The sequence below is a fragment of the Engraulis encrasicolus genome, chromosome 9 (genome assembly GCF_034702125.1).
Source record: "Engraulis encrasicolus isolate BLACKSEA-1 chromosome 9, IST_EnEncr_1.0, whole genome shotgun sequence".
NCBI lineage: Eukaryota > Metazoa > Chordata > Actinopteri > Clupeiformes > Engraulidae > Engraulis > Engraulis encrasicolus.
In genome coordinates, this window is record NC_085865.1 from 56,402,647 (window position 1) to 56,423,374 (window position 20,728).

At 47.0% G+C, this 20,728-nt stretch overlaps 1 protein-coding gene across 2 annotated transcripts; it reads left to right on the forward strand.

The window, feature by feature from the left end:
• The first annotated feature begins 545 nt into the window (after positions 1-545).
• LOC134456050 (basic helix-loop-helix domain-containing protein USF3) lies at positions 546-20,535 on the forward strand. 2 transcript variants are annotated; one of them, XM_063207480.1, is made up of 8 exons: positions 546-741; positions 1,728-1,841; positions 5,067-5,131; positions 5,235-5,272; positions 8,909-8,991; positions 9,446-9,542; positions 11,032-11,306; positions 11,894-20,535. In XM_063207480.1, the coding sequence occupies exons 3-8, from the start codon at positions 5,085-5,087 to the stop codon at positions 18,977-18,979; spliced, it is 7,626 nt and encodes a 2,541-aa protein (XP_063063550.1). In that variant the 5' UTR covers positions 546-741; positions 1,728-1,841; positions 5,067-5,084; the 3' UTR covers positions 18,980-20,535. The 2 variants fall into 2 exon arrangements, with proteins under 2 accessions (XP_063063550.1, XP_063063551.1); XM_063207481.1 differs by lacking the exons at positions 546-741; positions 1,728-1,841; positions 5,067-5,131; positions 5,235-5,272; positions 8,909-8,991 and adding an exon at positions 9,011-9,205.
• The last annotated feature ends 193 nt before the right edge of the window (positions 20,536-20,728 follow it).

Consider the following 20,728-nt stretch of genomic DNA (forward strand, 5'->3'; position numbering starts at 1 on the left):
AATTTGTGTGGTTTATCAAAGCAAAAGCATTCAGTTTTGAGCAATTTTGACAGCCCTATGAGGTAAAAGAAAAATAACCCCCATCGAGTAGCCTCATTGGACAAGAATAAAAGTGAAACATTTACATAATGTACCGGTAATTGAATGTGTTTTAGCCTAGTAATATCATCCTCATCATGAATTCACTCTTTTGCCTATTTTAACATGTAGGCTATTGCTAGCATATGCGGCCAAAATGACAAATACATTGATAAAAAATAAAATACTTCATAAATAAGTAAAAGACTTTATGCACCCAAAATCCGAAGTCTAGACCTATGCACCCGTAGTCCAAATCAAGAGTGAAAGGCCTAGCATCTCATGAGGTGAAGGAGATCTAGTAGCCTAGTTATAGCCTGAACATTGACCTATCGGAAGAATGGGTTTCATTTTATGGGAACAAAGAGATGTCGAACTAGAACTAATGGACTGGATCAATGGGAAATTTTCGCTATTGATGGGGCGGCCGAGACAAAACCAAAGGGGCTTCGGAGAAACGGGCAAACTCCCTCAGACGTATGACACTCTAGGTTAGTGTTCCACGGGTGACGTCTGTGAGATGGGAGAACTCTGGCATTGGCTTCGGCCTGACTGTTGCATAGTGATTGGGGAAGATGTTCAGAGAGAGTTGGTTTGAGAAAGGAAATCTGCCGAGCACTAAAGTTTTGACAGACTTTGATTAAAGAAATGGATACACCACAGGTAAGCCGAGATTATCAGTGATGTGTTTGAGTGACGGAAATAATGCTGAGTCCACCAATGTTTTGTGTTTGTGTAGCATAAACTCACTCATTAGGCTAGAACTAGCTGTGAAACCCAAACAGAGGAAGCTAACGGCTACGAGGCTAGCACTGCGGTTTGGTATCGAGTCATTGAACTAATTCTACTTTGTGGATTCCAACGTGGTACAAATGTCTAATTTCCCCTGAAATTTGTCCGTTGATGTTCCTGTTGTGTGTGCTGAAACATGCATTGCTTACCCGAAATCACCCATTTGATATCCAACTGAGCAACATTATCCATTCGTAGGTATGGGCTTAGGTAGTGTTTACAAAAAAGACGTGTAGAAAGCAGACATATATGTGGTGAAGGCTTAAATTAAGCCTGACTAAAGAGTCCGAAAGTGTAGCGGAAAAGTCTGTGGATTGTGTTTTAAAACTTCGTTGCAGAGCGTTAATTTGGTACTTTTCTGGCCACTTAGCTGGTTAGCTAGTGTGGCTAGCTAAATTGATGTTTATGACCATAATGCTAACCAACTTCAGACACTTCTGACTACCTCGCTAGAATAGTTTAGTTGTAAGCTATTATAAGTAGACATTTTAATAGCGGCCATGAATGTGTCTTGTAAGTAGAGTTGTTGCCATTATTTGATTGCTAGCTGGAGTGTTTTGTTTGAACATTTATTAACGACGTGTGACTAGCCTAATTCTAGCGATGTGGGAATGGGTCTTCAAAGTGTCAACAGAAGGTTTTTCGCGATTCTGATTGATGGATATTAATTAACCTACAGAAAAGTAAATACTTTTAAAACACCCATGCTGTTTGCTTTCGGTCATCACAGAGGATGGCTTGTTAGCTCGTCTTGTTATTTATCCCTGACAAGTTCATCTGAACGTGTTAATCAATCGCTGTTTTTTTCTATTGTTGTCGACATCCGAACACCGTTCATTGTAACGTTTAATTTCAAGTCCTCAGACGGTGTCATTGGTGTGTCCCAGAAGATGATGGAGAGCTTTCTGAAAGTCTGGTAACCTGGCACGTCTCTCGAGACGCCCCTGGCTGGGTCCGGCCGCACAGGGGAGGTAGGTATCATGGCCTATATCAGTGGACTGGAATTAGGCCAGTCAATCTAGCTCTAAAAAGGGCCAAACCCGGGACAAAATGCAATAGTAATGGTTCCTACCTTTAAGTGATCCTTAAACCCACTTGTATCACATAAAAATCTACAGCTTTATATTTAGTGGAACATACTTTTTTCCAAGGTAAAAGTTGGCAGATCTCCCATTCATTTCTCCATAGGGAGACATATAGGAGATGCAAGGTGAATAGGGTAAAATTTTAAACTATTCATTTGAAACTTTCACAGTTGGTAAGTCACATTCAGGCAAACCATTTTTATATTGCAAGTTTTTTGAAATATGATGATGAAATATGCAAATGAGGTCATATGTACGGAAATATGTGCTAAAAATCTGTGGTAACAGACCAAGCATAAAACAAATTGCAATAGTAGTGGTTAATACATTATATTGATCCTTCAACCCCTCTGCATCACACATTAAAAATCTACTTTCATCAATTCAGTGGAACATACTTTTCCCAAGGTCAAAAGTATCAGATTTTACCCACTGAATGGCAAAATGCATTGGCAATCTGCTACTTCTGACCTTCAAAAAAGTATGTTCCACTAAAGTGATAAAGGTAGATTTTTCATATGATGTAGGGTGGATAAAGTATCAATAAAAAGTGTGAATCATTACTTTTGCAATTTGTTTTATGTTTTGCACACTAGTTAACTGTTCACAATCTCTAGCACTCTAGGGCTGGTCTGTTTTTGGTATTGACTTGGTTTCGCCCTGTCTTAGTCGTGGTCTCGACTTGGTCTTGGTCTCGACAGGTCTGCCTTGGTCTTGGCCTTGATACCCTCTAGTCTCGGTAATGTCTTCGTAGGGCTGCACAATTAATCGAAAATAATTGAAAATCGTGAAATCGAAGTCGTGATTTCAATCGTGATTTAATCGTGGCAATAGTGACCTACCTTTGAGAGCGTCCTTGAAGCCAGAACATACTGACAGGCTGTTGTTTCTGGCCAGAAATTTGTCCACCCAAGTTTTATGCTATTGCCTTTACATAATTATTACAATTCATTTTATTTTGCTCATCCCGTATGTAATTCATTCTTGGTTATATTTCATCTTGTTATAATTTTCCAAAAAATCTGCAAAAAATCAACAATCGTGATTAATAATCGTGATTACGATTTTGACCAAAATAATCGTGATTAAGATTTTTTCCATAATCGTGCAGCCCTATGTCTTCGTCTCGGACTAAGCGGTCTTGAATATCCGTAGCATTTGCATTGTATGTTTATATACAGTACAGGCCAAAAGTATGGACTCACCTTCTCATTTATACATTTTCGTGGACTTTCATTGTGTATTTTCATGCAGGGCATCAAAACTGTGCATGAACACATGGAGAATTACGTACTTACCAAAAAACATAATTCTAGCTGTTGTCCAACAGTGACAGCTGTCTATCCACCTGACGTCGACACGGCACAACTGATGGCCCCACACATTTCAATAAGCTTATTTTTGTCTGTTTTCAAATAAAAATGCCCAGACAGTCATGTCAATCCTAATTGAACACTAAAGTCCTCCAGTAACTCACTAGAATTGTAGAACTGGAATTTTGAGACCTAAAATCTAGTTTTAAACACTTGCCAATACAAGCATTTTACAGACATTTTCTTGATATGATATTGAGTCATAGCCAGTTACTTAGAGAGGTCAAACCTGTGTTGGAGGGAATCTGTGGCTGGGTTTTTCACTATTACTTTTACTTTTTGTATAACTGTTTTACCTATATAACAAGCTATGCTGACCAAGTGACCTATTATCAGATCAAGAAAATCTGTCTTGTATTGCTTGTATAAATTAAAATGAACTCGAATGACTGGGTATTTGAACTTGAAAATTGACAGAAAAATAAGCTTGTTGAAACATGTGGGGCCCTCAGTTTTGCTGTGTTGACGTCACTGTTTGGCATTTTTTGATATTTTTTAAATAATTGTTTTTATTTTTTATATATTTTCATTTTTTTTGTTAAAGTGGTAGTTCGCTATTTTAGACATTAAGCCCTGTTTGTGTGACTTGTTTTGACATTTGGTGCTGAACGGAGCATTTGGGTATTCAAGACTGCAGCCGTCCCACCTTTACATTGACTCCAATAGAGCACTCAAGCAATCGATTATAAAATGGCATTAAACTTTTGTTTGAGAAGACATGGAACTCACCGTGTGGTCAGTGGTAGACAGCGATAAATTGACCCGAAAATTGCAGCGAAATATGCCTTCTAACTGTTGTTTAGCATTTGGCGGACCTATTTTTCCCCAGACGCCGTTGAATAGCAGTAGACATCCAGCCAGTAGGTAGCGATAGTGTGTTGTTTATGTAGACATCAAGGAGCGAGGTAGAACGGCTATCTTTGAGCGGGACTGGCTACAAAAACTACAGCTTGCATACAAACCATAGATAGTAACGTAAACAAACGCACCCCCAGTTCCGGTCGCGCGGAGTAATACTAGTCAAACCAATACAATCAATGAAGACGGACAATAATGAATATATCTTCTCTGGAAGCGTATTTCGCGGTGATTTTCGAGCCAACGTATCGCTGCCCACCTCTGACCACTCGGTGAGTTTCATGTCTCTGCAAACGAAAGTTTAATGCCATTTTATGATCGATTGCTTGAGTGCTTCATTGGAGTCAATGTAAAGGTGGAGGGGCTGCCGTCTTGGATACCCAAATGCTCCGTTCAGCACCAAATGTCAAAATTGTGATGAGAACATCTCTACTTCACCCCAGAAGTCACACAAACATGTGTTCATGCACAGAAACAATGTCCTCTCTGAAAATGTATTATGTTCTTTAAAAAGCCACAAAAATAAAGAGAATTAATTAAATGAGAAGGTGAGTCCATACTTTTGGCCTGTACTGTACATGTCTATCAACTAGTGGAGAGGAGTATTGACCATGTTTCACTCTCTTTGACATCACGGTCATTTATTCAATACTGTACCACATCTTGTTTCAATTTTGTGACTGATAATAAACTGGTCAATTCATAGATTTTCACACATAACTCTACAAACCACCCAGGACCCCTCCGCGACCCACTTTTGGGTCCCGACCAATTAACATACAATGTTATAGGATATATGAAGCAATGTTGTTTTGCTGTTATGTATAATCACACATGGTGTCTCTATTTCGTCCTATTTTGCATTCTTTGCCATTTGCAGGCCTGACGGGTCACCACAATGCCAGAGATGACACAGAGTCAGAACCCAGCACCCAAGCCACACAAGTAGGTGTAACTGAGGTCATCTGGGCTAGTTCGCCACACAGGGTTGTAAATGTATATAAATGTAATGATATGACATTTAATTACCTGTTTTGCTGTTAAACAGGAGAAAGAAGAACAAGAACAAGGAGAGCCATAATGCAGGTGAGATGCAGCTACTGTGTGTGTGTGTGTGTGTGCGTGCGTGCGTGCGTGCGTGCGCGCACGCGCGATACTGCTGAGCTAAAGATCCAGACTGATAGCTCAGCTCTACCAAAACTGTATGAGGCTTCAGGGGGGAGGGAGATTTACTAATTGACGGGGAGGAACGGTAGCTTACCATGCACCCCCCCCACAACAAAACACCATATGCCTTTTTTTAATCTTCAAGATGTCCTGAATAAGAATTAGAGTGGTAACAGTAATATAACTCACTCCCACTATACTTTTTCACATCATATTGTATATGACCCCAGAATGCTCAATGCATTCTAGTAGTACACTGCCAAGACCTCTAGAGCCATGATGCAATTGGTTATCATAGCTTATGATATACCATATGAAAGCTTGGAGTCTGTAGTATACATATATTATATGGTATTTGGTGTACCTTTTGCATAGCAATGGTTGGTACGTAAAGAATCTTCCTTAGCAACCACCATCAGTGATACAGTTCCTCTGCGATTACATTGTGCTATGATGTCTGGATCTAGACCATTTTTCCAAGGTTCAACATGACTTGTTTGAACCTCCAAGATGTCCCTAATAAGATTTTGAGTGGTAACAGTAAGATAACTCATTCCTACTATACTCTTGTACATCGTATTGTACATGACCCCAGTACGCTCTATACGTTTTAGTTCTATGTAGTAGTAAACTGCCAAGGCCTCTACAGCCATTTTACAGTTGGTTATCATAGCTTGTTATATACCATATGAAAGCTTGGAGTGTGTTGTTTATGAATATTACCATATTTGTTATTATAGTGTATCTATGACATTTGGGAAGACTTGGTTTAGTGATATGATGTCTGACAGCTCTGATTTTTCGATTCTTTAAATGGCTCCCTTCTACAATGTTAGCCAATTATGATGTATTAGAAATTTAGAATATTATAGTTTTTTAATTATTTAAAGGGTTTTCAGAATTAATTAGTGCATCATAATCAGGAATGGGATTTATCCGCCCTCCAAAACTGCTTTGAAATAACTGACTGGGATATTTTTAAACAAGTTACCACCAACAACAACCAAATAAACATTGAGGTGTATAAAGATACAGTCACATCCTTCATCACCAAATGCATAGATGACATCTCAGACACAAAAACAATAATCACTCGAGCCAACCAGAAGCCATGGCTGACGGGGGACGTCCACAGGCTGCTGAGGGCAAGAGACATAGCCTTCAGAGCTGGGGATAAAGCGGGCCTGAAAACAGCTAGGGCCAACTTGTCACAAGGCATTAGAAAGGCAAAACAAGAATACACACAAGCAAAGATGCACAGAGCCTATGAAAGGACATCCAAGCTATCACTAACTACAAGCCATCACCTCGGAGCTGCAAAAACAGCACATCCCTGTTGAACGACCTCAACAGCTTTTTCACACGCTTCGAGGAACAACCCGCACAAAACAACAGGCCCACACAACATCCCTGGACTGGTGCTGAAAGACTGTGCTGAGGAACTAAAGCATGTCTCCACTGACATCTTCAACACCTCACTACAACAAGCCATTGTCCCCTCCTGCTTCAAAGCCGCCACCATCATATCGGTACCAAAGAAGTCATCTGCATCCTGCTTCAACGATTACCGCCCCGTAGCACTGACACCCATCATCATGAAGTGCTTCGAACAGCTGGTCATGGCACACATCAAATCCATCCTCAACCTCCCACTGAATGTCAGCAAGACAAAGGAGATTGTCAACATTCCAGAAAGGTCACCACCAACTCCTGCCACTGACCATCGATGGTGCTGCTATGGAGAGGGTGAGCAGCACAAAATTCCTTGGAGTGCACATCAGCGAGGACCTCTCCTGGACCACCAACACTGCATCACTGGCCAAGAAAGCCCAGCAACGCCTCTACTTCCTGCGCAAACTGAGGCATGCCAGTGCCCCACCAGCCATCATGACCACCTTCTACAGATTAACCATTGAGAGCATCATCACCAGCTGTATCACTGTGTCACTGTAAAGTCCACTGTGATGGTAGCAGTGAGAGTGAAATTGAAAGTGATTGGTCAAGCACAGACAGTGGCAGTAGCAGGAAATGAACTTTCCGACTTGGACTATACCTTTCCCCAAATGTTCAATAAACTTTATTTATGATTCAACTGGTTTCCTTCTATTGGGGTCTTATGGTCTTGTGCACCAACTTGCACGGACTGTAATGGTGACACAGACAGTACAGATTGCAACATTGTCAATATTTACAGTAGTTAGTGCTTACAAACATCACATTTAGGGTTTGGACTTTTCCCAAATTGTTATTATATTTCCTTTCAAGGTCTTTATATATGTAAGAATTAGTCATTTACAGAATCGAGGAAAAAAAACAGAGCTCTCAGACATCATACCACTAAACCAAGTATATTTTCCCAAATGTTATAGGTACACCAATAATATGACAATATTCATAAACTACAAACTCCAAGGTTTCATATTGTATATAACAAACTATGATAACCAACTGCAAAATGGCTGTAGTGGCCTTGGCAGTTTACTACGACATAGAACTAAAACGTATAGAGCATACTGGGGTCATGTACAATATGATGTACAAGAGTATAGTAGGAATGAGTTATATTACTGTTACCACTCAAATTCTTATTAGGGACATCTTGGAGGTTCAAACAAGTCATGTTGAACCTTGGAAAAATGGTCTAGATCCAGACATCATAGCACAATGTAATCGCAGAGGAACTGTATCACTGATGGTGGTTGCTAAGGAAGATGCTTTGCCTAGCAACCGTTGCTATGCAAAAGGTACACCAAATACCATATAATATATGTATACTACAGACTCCAAGCTTTCATATGGTATATCATAAGCTATGATAACCAATTGCATCATGGCTCTAGAGGTCTTGGCAGTGTACTACTAGAATGCATTCAGCATTCTGGGGTCATATGATGTGAAAAAGTATAGTGGGAGTGAGTTATATTACTGTTACCACTCAAATTCTTATTCAGGACATCTTGAAGATTAAAAAAAGTCATATGGCGTTTTGTTGTGGGGGGGGTGCATGGTAAGCTACCGTTCCTCCCCGACTATAACATTCTACCACTGAGCTCTGCTAGCTGTCATCCATTGCGTGTGTGTTTATGCGTATGTCTCGTTTAATATTTTTAGTCAGGTGTCAATGATGCATATACGGCCTAATGTATAATAATATACGTAACCTAATGATAATATGTAATATACATCAGGTGTCCTAACAGTAGGGCTGTAACGATACACTCTTCACAAGATTCGGTTCGTATCACGATTTTTCATCCACGGTTCGATACACCCCACTATTTTTGAAATGTATCTCATTTAAAGCTTGGAAGCACTATCACCAGAGATTCTATATTTCACTCTACTCTCTCTGACTATCACATCATATTATATGGTTGTGTTCTGGAATGAAAGGTAACAAAACTTTGAAAGGGTGGATCACGATACTGCTTCCTTACATCACGATACAGTATCGTGACTGAGTATCACGATTTCTCGGTTCGATCCAATATTGTTACAGCCCTACCTAACAGTATGTCAGTATATATGGTTATATACAATGTGCTTGTATTCCAGTTGAAAGACACCGCAAGGAGAAGATCAATGCTGGAATCAACTGCATTGGGGAGCTCCTACCCTGCTCCCCAGCCCTCAAACAGGTTAGTCTGAAGGCAGGTACAGGTTGACAGAGAGCTGTGCCAGTGCCGGTGCCCGTTCCTGCACCTAATCTCCAACCGGCTGGCATATTCAAGCCGCAAGTCTGAGTGTTCGGGAACATAAAAATTGGCTCGCGATGCAAACAGAAAAATACTTGGTGTTTCTTGCCTCTCTGCAAACCGTGATGACAACATGGACGTCCGCAGCTTTATCCAGGTAACAAATGGTCACATAAAAATTTCGCAGCCCGGTTTGAACGCGGGTGGTTCGCTAGTGAGCAATTAAGTTCCAAAAACATCACTGGCACTGCTCTGGTTGGCCTGAAAACGTAATGAAAGACCTTTATAATTGGCAACACAGTTAATTACAGTATCATGTCAACATCATATTTGACCATTAGGCTAAAGATTTAACCTCTCTCTGTCCTTCTTGTCCTCTCGTTTTATCCCCCCATAGAGTATCAACATGATACTGGCCGAGGCGCATAAGTACATCACAGAGCTGAAGCAACAGAACGACGAGATGCTTCTACACGGCGGAGACAAAGTGCAAGGTAACGACGCATGAAATGCGCTTATTTCAATCAGGCAGATTCTGCGCAGTCAAGAGAACTCACCTGCAACATACAGAAACCTCTTTAACAGAAAGTCTGATGCAGAAAGTGACTAGGGAGCTGGCAGTGACAATGAAATAACACAGTGAGCAGCGTGAATCATGCATGCACACATGCTCAGTTTTATTTCATAGGCTATTAAAGTATGTGTGAGGCTGAAGGAGAAACAATGTAGCAATTTAATAACAATTATACCGTGTAACGTTCACATGCACACACCCCGTGTAGTGGTATTAATTTTCTTGTTGGAGGTCTTGGAAGTGGTATTAAAAACTATTAAATTGGGTGATCAAAAATGTGCAGATACCCTGAATAAGTAGCATGAATAATTATAGTTGTGAAAAACATGATGTTTTGATATTAATATGTTAATATGTACCTATTGTACAGCTCTTTTGTTCTGCATAACAGCAAAATAACAGACACTGACATGAGACAAAAAGTTACTTAGATTTATATAATATTGCTCATTACCTCATCCACACAGTTGCTGCTACCCAAAAATGTACAATAGCATAATTAAATAGTATTTGAAATAGTGATGTTATCACGTTTTCAGTGAAGTGGGCGACCGATTTCAGTGAAGTGGGCGACCGATAAGTTGGTTGCTATGAAGTTCCTTGATCTTGGTTTTTAGCCCAACATGCCAGGTAATCTCCAAGATATGGTGGTATTAGACAACCATAGATCATATTACAATAGCGGTAGGGCCAATTTAGACAACCACGGTGTGTGTCATGCAAAACATTGTACCGTAGTCATTTCGTACACAAACTTTGAAGCTGTCATTATAGCTAACCTGCAGTCTGTCGCTGAATGTAGCCTATGACGCTCGGATAATAATCAAGCTATTAAAAAACTCAATACTATATTTTGGATTCAAATAACAAACTAGTCTAGTGATATGATTAGAAATAAATCGACTGTTTTACCTCGACTGATTGATGCAGTCTGGAGAAAGTTGGACATTGACCACATCGGCTACTGCACTCATCAGTCCTCTTCACCTCTTCCCAATGCTGTCTCATTTCTTTAAGCTAAGCCTACTGCGTTCACAAAGTCCTACCGAAATTAATTCCTGCCACAACACCTATAACTAAGGGTATGGCTGTATAGCCGATCACTTCAGATTCGTTTGAAAGTTTTCAGATATCAAATTGGTGGTCAGGTTGCCGTTATGTGACATTTGCCGTCGGCACGCAAGCGCACTTCTATCGACTTCTCTATTGACTTGGAACGCTCATGTTGTGCGGCTGTTTGCCACAGCACTACCAAAATAATAATGGCGGACGGCCTCCGTGAGGTAACAATGCAAGCCAATGGAACTTTCCGCTCTCTTCTTCTTTCCTCTCTGGTAACATCGTGTCATAATGTGTTATTGAGTATTGTTGCTATAGTAACATCATGTCATAATGTCTTGTCTTCTCAGCGGAGGAAATCCGGCGTCTTCGTCGGCAGGTGGAGGACTTGCGTCGCGAGAGCCTTCACTACTTGGAGCTGCTGAAGGCCAATGGCATCAACTATCTGGATGATGCCACGGTGCACTGGAAGGGCAAGCAAGGTCGCGCCAAGGTTGTTGCCAAGGTCACGCCGACGCCAGCTCACCTGCAGGCCAATGGAATAGTCGTCTACTCGGACTGCAGCACCAACGCAAACACCATCTCCGTCTCCACCACGGCCAAGCAGCCCGGCCAACATCTTCAGGTCTGGTGAACTGTTATGCGCCTGTTTGTGTAGGGCTGGGTATTGATCAGAATTTTTCAGTTCTGATCCTGATGCCTTAATTTCGGTTCCGGTTCCGGTTCCTGAATGGTACCATTTTTGGTTCCTATTTTGTAATCACAATAGCAATAGGATTTGTGTACTGGTGGGCCTCACTGCAATAGACACTACCGAATGTATGGTCATCCAGACCAACACAACAATATCATGCATAACTGTCATTCAATGTGCTTGAGAGGGAAGAAAGAGATTCGATAACAAAATTGTTATAGAATATAGAAGCCAAAACAACACAACTTTTTTCTTTTTTTCTTGTAACTGTGCATAATAACATTACTTTTATAGTAGTTTTACATACGGCATTTATATTTTTTGTTGTGTGCACTTTATGGAGCATTAAAGGTCATTACAGTCTGTAATGATAACCATGGCATTCTATTCTATTCTAATCCATTCTATTCTACACTGTTCTATTGCATGGTATTTGAATCTATTTTACTCTATTCTTTTGTATGGTTTTCTACACTATTGTATTGTATGGTATTGTAATATACTCTTATACCCCCCAGGTCCCTCAGCAGGATAAGCCGGCTGAGGCTGCGGTGGCGGTGACAGTGCAGCATGCTGCTCAGGGAATCAGGCCGCTTGTCCACAACGGAGCTCAAGCGCAACACGTCATTACTTCGTTGCCTGCTCCTCAGCATGTGCCCATGGCGACGTTGGTTCCCGCGGTGACGAGGATTGAGCTGACTGTGTTGGAGCAACAGCCTGTGGCATCAGTGGCCCCTGTCGTCCCCAAACTGCCCCCCTCTGTCAACTATATCACGCTGCAGAGCCTCTTCCCGCCAGCTGCAGCCACTGCCCGCCTGCCACAGCAACCTCTACCTGTTGCTCCCGCCCCCAGCCTCATGTCTACAGCCAGCGCTGCTGTGCCCCTACCCCTCCCCAGGCTGCCGACTGCAGGAGTGGCCCTCGTGCCCCAAGCTGCAGAGAGCAGGCTGCTGCCCCTGGATGCCACCTCCCCCAGCCAGACGCTGCAACCCAGTTCAAACCTCCTCAACACTACAGGGAACACGCAGACCACATGGACTACTCTGCACCTGGCGGGAAACACTGTCCAGCCTGTCTGTCAGACCCTGTGCGTGTCAGACGGTAACGGTGATGGTGGCGGCATTGCTGTCCCACAGACTCTCTCTGTGTGTCCTGTCGGGATGAAGCCCGCCGCTCAACCTGCTACCATCCAGATCCAACCGCAGGCTGCGTCGACCGCTCCACAGGTTGCCATGGCTGTTCCTGTTCCACCCCAGTCGCCCCAGCAACAGCCAACCCAGCTCCAACCTGCCACAGTCTTGTCTCCTCCACCGTCCGCCATCTTGCCCCAGTCCACACTGGTTGCCCATCCTGTCAGTGTCTCAAAGGGTCAGCCTGTGGTCATGCCAGCGCTGGGTCCCCAGGTGGCGTTGCTGCCTCAGCCTGTAGCTCCGCAGTCCCGGCAGGCTCTAGTGCCCCTGAGTAGTCAGCCCCAGCCAGTCCTGTTGCCCCAGCAACCAGCCGTACTTCCTCATCCCCAGTCAGTCCTGTTGACCCATACCAAGAAGCAACCAATCCTACCACAGCCACAACCCACAATCGTCCCACAGGTGGTGGCGGCGATGCCCCATCACTCTGCTGTCACACCTCAGCATCAGTCTGTTGCAGCACCACAGCTGCCCCAACCCACGATCCTCCCACAGCAGCCCCAGCCTGCAATCTTCCCACAGCCTCAAACAACTGTATTGTCCCAGCCAGCGGTATTGCCACAGCAGTCAATATTCTCCCAGCCCCAGACTACATTATTACCCCAAACTACAATATTACCACAGCAGCCCCATACAACGTTCCACTCTCAGCCTGCACTCCTTCCCCAGTCCCAGGCCTCTGTGGTTGCGCAGCCTCAGCCCCACTCAAGCCTCCCTGGTCAACAGCATCAGGCTGCTGTGCTCCCGGTCCTCCAGACCATGCAGGTACTGCAGGTGAATCCTGCCGGTGCAACCGTTGCCGCTGCTGTCTCTGCAGCCCAGAGCAGCAGCAGCCCCAACGTGGTGTTCCTGCAGCAGGCAGCAGGCTCCTGCAGCACCCCGCAGGTCATCAGGGAGGACCTGAACACCAGCCAAGCGGCTCAGACAACTTGCCAGCACATCGTTATCATTCAGGCACCAAGTCAGGCGCCTTCGGTTGCACCTCAGGCCCCCCAAGCGGCTGTTGTGCCTGCTCCCATGCCTATTTTACCAAGCCATGTGGCAGTATCGGGTACGCACCCCACTGCTCAAACCCAGTCAGCTCCAGGCACCAAGCAGCTGGTGCAGATTCTTCCCCAGTTGCAGTCGCCGGCTCCTCAGACCATCTCCATGAACGGACAGGTGTATGTTTTACAGCCGGTCACGTCACCTGAAAAGGCTGCGGCAGTTCCTGCACAGGTCGGCCAGTCCTACTCTGCCGACGACCCGGCGAGCTGTAACGTCACTCTCCAAACCTTAGGGCCCCTCACCGCGAACCTGAACCAGACAGACCCGCAGGCTAGCAGTCAGAGTATTGTTCAAGTGCACACTATCGTTCCAACATCGCAAGCAGTTGTGCAGTCCACCCCACTGCCATCCACTAACCTGGCAGTGAATAGCTCCGTTTCAATCACTCCCACGACCCATGGAAACCCTTCCCCCTCCAAGCAGACCAAGGGTAAGGCTAAAGGCACTGTGAAGAAAATAGGGCCAAAGCGGAAACCAGGAAGGAAACCTAAACCGCCCCGAAGCAAAGACGTCAGAATCGGCCTCCTCCCGATTGCTGCCAAGGTCACAACACCGCAGCTGACCATCGCACCATCACAGCCGACAAAGCAAGCTAATCCAGTGAGGGCACTGAAACCATCGACAGCTCCTGCCCTAGCTCCTAAAACAGCCGTGACGTCCACAGAAACAGCAACTGTTAACAGTGTCACCCCTGGCCAAGATGCAACAGCAGCAGTCACCAAAAAGAGCACTGCTGTGGTGAAGTCACAGGTCACAGCAGTGACTGTAGCAACAGGAAGTGGCGTTTCAAGTACCACTTCTTCTATGATCACCTCGGCACCCGTTAGTGTCACTGCGTCAAGAACTTTAACCACAGTGACCAGTATCACCAAGCTTACGCTTAAGTCAACTGTCACCCAGCCAAACACATCCATTAGTAGTGTTTGCACCATAGCAAGTGCACCAACTGTGACAACATCCAGCTCCAATCCCTGCAGATCTATGCCCACCCCTGTTAGCATTACCCCTAAAGCAATAGCAGCTTCCAAAGATAGTGCCAAACCAAGCAGATCTGTTTTCACTGCAGCAAATTCGTGTTCTGTTGTGAATATATCCATAGACAATGGCATACAGGTGGCGAAAGCAACCACTGCAGTCTCTTGTGTGGCATCGATTGTGAAGCCCACATGCTCTGTGGTTGCTCCCCAACCGGTGGGCCGTGACTCGCCTCGCCAGAGTACTAAAGTGGCGGCTTCCGTTGGTCATTCCGTGCCCAGCGTACCACCCCACAGTTCAGTACAAGATACGGCTTCATTGGTTACCAGTGTGGTCTCTGCAACAACTAAATCCATAGTTACACCCTCAAGTTCTGTCTTGGCGTCCCCTATTCCCACCACCATCAGCAGCCTTGTGTCAAGTGGACCAGTGAATCCTACACAGTCAAATCAGAACATGATACACCGTCAAAGCAATTCATCAAATTTGCCGTCTGACTCCTCCATGCAGCTTCGCCACGCTTCCAATTTGCCCACTGTCCAAATGTCATGTGTTGAGCCGACCTCTCAGTCTGTGGCCCTGCAAGACCGAGCCAGTCACATTCACCACCCCCACGAGCCCAGAAAACGAGAGGATCACGTAAGCGCATCTCGGAATCAACCTCTGGAGGTTGGTCTGGCCACACTGTCTTCCACACCTATGAACTCTGCGCACCTGAAGCTAGACTCCCGAAAAGACAAAGAGCTTGTTTCTGTGGAGAAAGACCATTTGGTGGCTGTTAATCCCTGCCCAAGGAAAGACTCTTCGCTCCCTCACGATGTGTACACATTAGAACAGAGCACCTTGGAGCAGCCGCTCATGTCAAACAGGCAGACGGATTCGCCACTGTCGGCTGGTGGTCGCGGTTTCTCTGTCGCCTCCATGTTGCCCCCTGCGGGCCACAGTATTGGCGGCTCGTCCCACAACAGCTTTGGGTCTTTCAATTTCACACCAGAGCAGGCAGAGATACTGGCACTGGTGACTGCATGGGACCAAATCCCACCCAAGTCTCAGCAAGCCTCCAGCAGCAAAGACAGAAACCCAGAAATGCAGTTTAAACCAAACAAGCACCTAGACCTGCCCCTGGCAAAAACCTCCTCTTCCTCCCAAAGCGCCGTCCGATGTCCCCCGGTAGAGGGAGCAGCTACCCGACCCAACAACAGGCCGCCTCACAGTGTGTCCTATTCACATTCACAGTCCGCTTCTGTCGGCAGCTTAAACGTTAGCAACTTAATACGACCTAGTTCCTGCCAGCCCTACCCTGCATCTCCAAGTCTCCAAGCCTCGGTGTCATCCCCTGGAGTCCCCACCAACCTTGGCTCCCAACCATCTTCCGCCGCAATCCTTCCAAACTGCTCCGTCTCAGGACAGCTGAGCGATTACCCACCCAAGGGCAACCTCATGCGGTCGCATGTCAGCGTTTCGGAAAGGCACCTGAAGGAGCTTCCGAAGCGTCCCGCCCAGGACGACGTTATGCTCACCAGTAACAAGCGGCCTAAGGGCTGCCCGTCCGGCAACGTGGGACGGATGGATGTCAAGGGTGCCACGGACCACTCCCAGATGGCGATCGGCCAGATGACGCCCAACTCCTCGGCGGTTATGACGCGCATCAACCCGGAGGGGTCGCTCTTCTCCAGCAACAGCTTTATGAGCACGGTGCTGAGGCCGACGGACGCACAGCAGGGGCACCATCCCTCTCAGATGCTGGCCAATCAGGAACCCAGTCAGCCGGGGGTGGTGCATCTCCAAGGCGGACATCCACAACATGGAGGTGGAGGTCCTCCTCAGTCCCAACAGCACATCATTGGAGGAAACCCATATTTGAAGCAGCAGCAGCAGGAGCAGCAGAGGCATCATCACCTGTACCAGCTCCAGCACCACCTGACACAGTCGCAGGATGCCTCGCAGGCTCAGCTGCACGGCATCCACCAGAGGAGCATGCAACAGCAGCAGGACATACAGCAGCAGCACGTCCACAAGAAGAGGGGCATGGTGCGCGGAGCAGGACAGACTGGGCCTCCTGTTGGCATGCAGCAGAAGCAGCATCACTTGGAGAAGGGCGGGCTGCAGCAGCACCCTCCATCTCAACAGCACCAACAACAACAGCAGCAGCATCAGCACCCACAGCAGCAGCAGTCTCACCAGCAGCATCAGCAGCAACATGCACAGCAACATCATCACCAATCCCAGCAGCAGCAGCAACAGCAGCAGCAGTCTCAGCAGCTGCAACAGCAGTCTCAGCACCAACCTCCACAGTCACATCAGCAGCAACAGCAGCAGCAAAGTTCCCATTCACGCCACCAACACCTCCAGCAGCAGATACAACAGCAACAGCAGCAGCAGCACTTTGGGGCCCGGGGGCTGCAGGACAACAAGGCGTGCGACTCCCAGCCCTCCGGCCCGAGGCCTCACCAGCAGGGTAGCCACCTGGGGCAGCAGCAGGAGTGCCAGAGCGGCCCGGACCATGGCGCCGTCCAGAGACTCATGGGCTCTCGCGTCCTAGAGCAGCAGCTGACGTCGCAGGCCAACAGCGCTACGTCACGATCCTCTGACCTGGTCTGCGCTCCGTCGCGCCAGCGGCTCTCCAGCTACTCTGCTGAGGCGCTCATCGGGAAGTCAACTTCAAGTGGCGGTGACCAGCGCATGGGGCTACACCTGCAGGCTGCGGGGCAGAGGGGTGGTAACAACCAAGAGCAGGCGGACCTGCGCTACCTAGAGCGCAGCAAAGGGAACATCAACCACAACCCCTCAGGTAGCAGCAGACTGCCTCCTGACCACACCGGTTCAAGCGAGGTCCAGATGACCTTTAAGGGCAACCACCAGCTTGGCAACTTTGATGCCCAGGCGTCACGTGCAGGTGATGCCAACAACAAAAGTGGGCCTCCTGTCCAAAGGGTTCCTCAAGTCCAGGGCGGAACCTTCCGGATGGGTCCGCCGCCAGGTTCCGGAGGGGAAGGGCGGTCTCGCGTTCCGTACTCGGCCACCCATGCAGGCCCACAGGGCATGCAGATAGGTGTCGGACTCCCTCGTGAGCAGGACGCCTTGTGTCACCAGGAGGTCAGAGGTCACCAGAGCTTCATGCAGAGCCTGCTGGCGCCACACCTGGCAGACCAGACTGGCCACCAGAGGGGGCAGTGTTGCCCTCCGCCGGCGCCTGTCAGCCTGGAGTACGGCAGCTGTGTACCGGGAGCATCGGCAGGGGACATGCAGGCCAAGGCCTCCTCCAGCCCCAGCCTCAGCACCTCACAGAAGGCATCCGCCATGCGGCTCGGGGACAGCAGCAATAAGGGACACGTCTCTCAGGTGAGCGGCAACCTGCACGGCCAGGTGGTCCGTACGGGATTGTCGCACCCTGCCACGACGCCTCAGAGCAACGCTGAACCAGGAAGGAACCCAGCGCCGTCATCGTCGAGACCCCTCTCCGGTGGCAGCCAACGGACGCGGCACATTGGACAGGAGGTGCAGAGTTCTAAGATCCGGCCCGGGGAGCGGCCACGGTCGGCAGCTGTGCGGCCCTCAGACCCGTTTGAGTCAGAGGGCTCGCTGCCTCTCCAGGGCGTGATCCTGGGCCGCTCGCAGGCGAGCGGGGACACGCGGCGAGGAGGCGGCAGCATCGAGACGGGCGGAGAGACTCGGCAGCGTGGCAGCATCGTGCGCTTCATGCCCGACACCTCCCACGTCAGCAACGCAGATAACAACCTGGTCTCGGATCAGCATCAGCACCTCTCTCAGAACTTCAGCTTCCCGTTCCCCATCGCGGACGGCAGTATGAACCCCCCTCCTCCCCCACCCCCCATCAACACCAACTCCACCTTCATCCCACCCGTCAGCCAGTCCGGCACCTCTCGCACCTCCCTACTTCCCGTGGAGCCACCCCAGAACACACTGCCCTCCTTCTACCCATCCTACTCCCCCGCGGCCCACCCCTCCCTCCCCAGCGACATCCCTCTGCAGTACTTCTCCAACCAGATGTTCACTAGCTCCGCCCCGTGTGCGGACAAGAGCAGCGCGCCGCCACCGCTCAACAACCGCTTCAGCTCCATCTTGTCTCCGCCGCGCGCGGTCGGTTTCGCCCAGGCCAGCTTCCCTCCACTGCTGCCTGAGATGCCGCCACCCGCCTTGCCCATCGGGAACACCCCCTCGGCCATCGCCCCGCACCTGCCCAACTTCAACCTCACCTCGCTCTTCCCGGAGATAGCCACGGCGACCATGCCCCCCGACGGCTCTTCCGCCATGCCCATGTCCCCTCTGCTGTCGCTTGGCAACGCCTCAGCGGCGGACTCCGGCAAGCAGAGCAATCGCCCCGCCCACAACATCAGCCACATCCTGGGACATGACGGCAGCTCGGCCGTGTGACATGATCGTGTGTGTGTGTGTGTGTGTGTGTGTAAGTTGCCGGTTAGCAGCGATGCTTTCGAGAAACTGGGCCCTAGTCATCTCAGCTGTGTGGGACCCTGTTGGCCTCATCCTAGTTCTGGGTCCAATTCTGATTCTGCTAATGGTTCTGTTAATTGCAGTCTGAAAAGGACTCCCACTATGTGAAGCTCTTGGTTGCGTGTCTGTCCTGCATGTCTACAGCAAGCAGGGCAACTGCCCTGCTGTACGCGACATCAATCACACTCAGATTCAGTTACATTGTAATGTATTGGAAATCTATCAAATTGACTAGTGGTGATGTGGGTGGTTGCAGGTTCAATCTACTCCCTCTACTATGTGAAGATGCCTTTTGACAAGTCTATTCGCGATCTCCCTACAAGACGCTAAAAGTGATCCATTATGCAACTTTTTATGCAACGCTTCTGGGCAACAATACTGTAAGATTTTATTTGACAGTCAATACAACACTTTTATCTTCAGAACTTGGATCAGCGGTAGATAAATTGATCTCAATCTCTGTATCAGAAAATCAGGGGCCAATTATGTTGCTGCCCAGAAAGATTACTCAAAAAGTTGCCCTGTGTATCATCACCACTAGTCAATAGTCACTATGCGAAATCTGCTGTTTACTGTGAGAGTAGCAGATGTTGCCATTTCATCAGCAATATGCCAAGTGGAGGCTCACTAGTCCCTAATGATAGTTTCCCCGTTGTCAGCTGAGGCACAACTTTTGGGGGACATATACCCGTTCAACATCCCAATTGCAAAAGAGAAAATGACATTTGAATTATCCTTGTGCGAGATATTGATTATTGGTCTGGTGACTTCATAACAAGGCCACAAGCACAAGGTTGGGTTTGGACAGCAGTTTGGATCATGCAATGTACCCTAAGCTGTTGCTGACTTAGTAATGTCCCTCACAGGGACCCTCTCTGGAGTTGTCATTAGGTTTCATGAGGTATAAAGTTCTATTCAGGTTTCATAAGTTACCTGTAGCTGTGATGGTTTGAAGCTCCCATGCTGCTCGGTCTCATAGCCATGGTGATATGGTCATATCATGACGGGCAGGGTTCCACAGGGGCATCATTTTCAGAATTGTTTTAACGTAGAAGTAGAAGTACTCTTACTGATGTAATTACAACACTAGTAGCATATTATATGGTTTCAACTTTGCAGTATCATACTAGTAGTGTCGTTATAATTACATCCTCAACAGTACTACTACACTTCACTTCTACTTAATGCAACTATGATCATGTTCCCTATAAACACAAGTTACATTTCTATTTCTGTATTCTCCATAATTATTGATTACTTCAGTGTTTCTTACACCATGTTGAAAACGTTTTTGTGGACCGTTTATTTCACCTTCATTGTGAAAGGGTGTATTTTTTTTTCGTTCTTTTTTGTATTCAAATTAGGTTGCCTATGAGGCAGGAATATGAGTATTTATTTTAAGTTCATGGAATGAATTGTAGATATTTGTAAATATAAAAAGTTGATTATTAAAGGTTTTTTAATGTAAAGCTTCGGAACATTTGCCTCGCCCCCCTTGTTTTGTGCGGTCTCCCCATTACTATATAGAAAACACGCACAACAGCTGTCCCTTCTGCTACACATGGGGTGAAGGTAAGCTGCATGGTTGTGGTTTGTCCTTTTTAATTGGCTGCATGTTGTGACTGTGGCCAGCCAGCAGAGGGCAGTGTAGGTCTGGAAACCACAGAACCC

What these genes read in the sequence shown, in the direction of transcription:
- LOC134456050 (XM_063207480.1), top strand. Translation starts at nt 5,085, where the DNA reads ATGCCAGAGATGACACAGAGTCAGAACCCAGCACCCAAGCCACACAA. An exon ending in CCAGCACCCAAGCCACACAA is followed by an intron (nt 5,132 to 5,234) that starts GTAGGTGTAACT and finishes GCTGTTAAACAG; the next exon opens with GAGAAAGAAGAACAAGAACA. An exon ending in CAAGGAGAGCCATAATGCAG is followed by an intron (nt 5,273 to 8,908) that starts GTGAGATGCAGC and finishes CTTGTATTCCAG; the next exon opens with TTGAAAGACACCGCAAGGAG.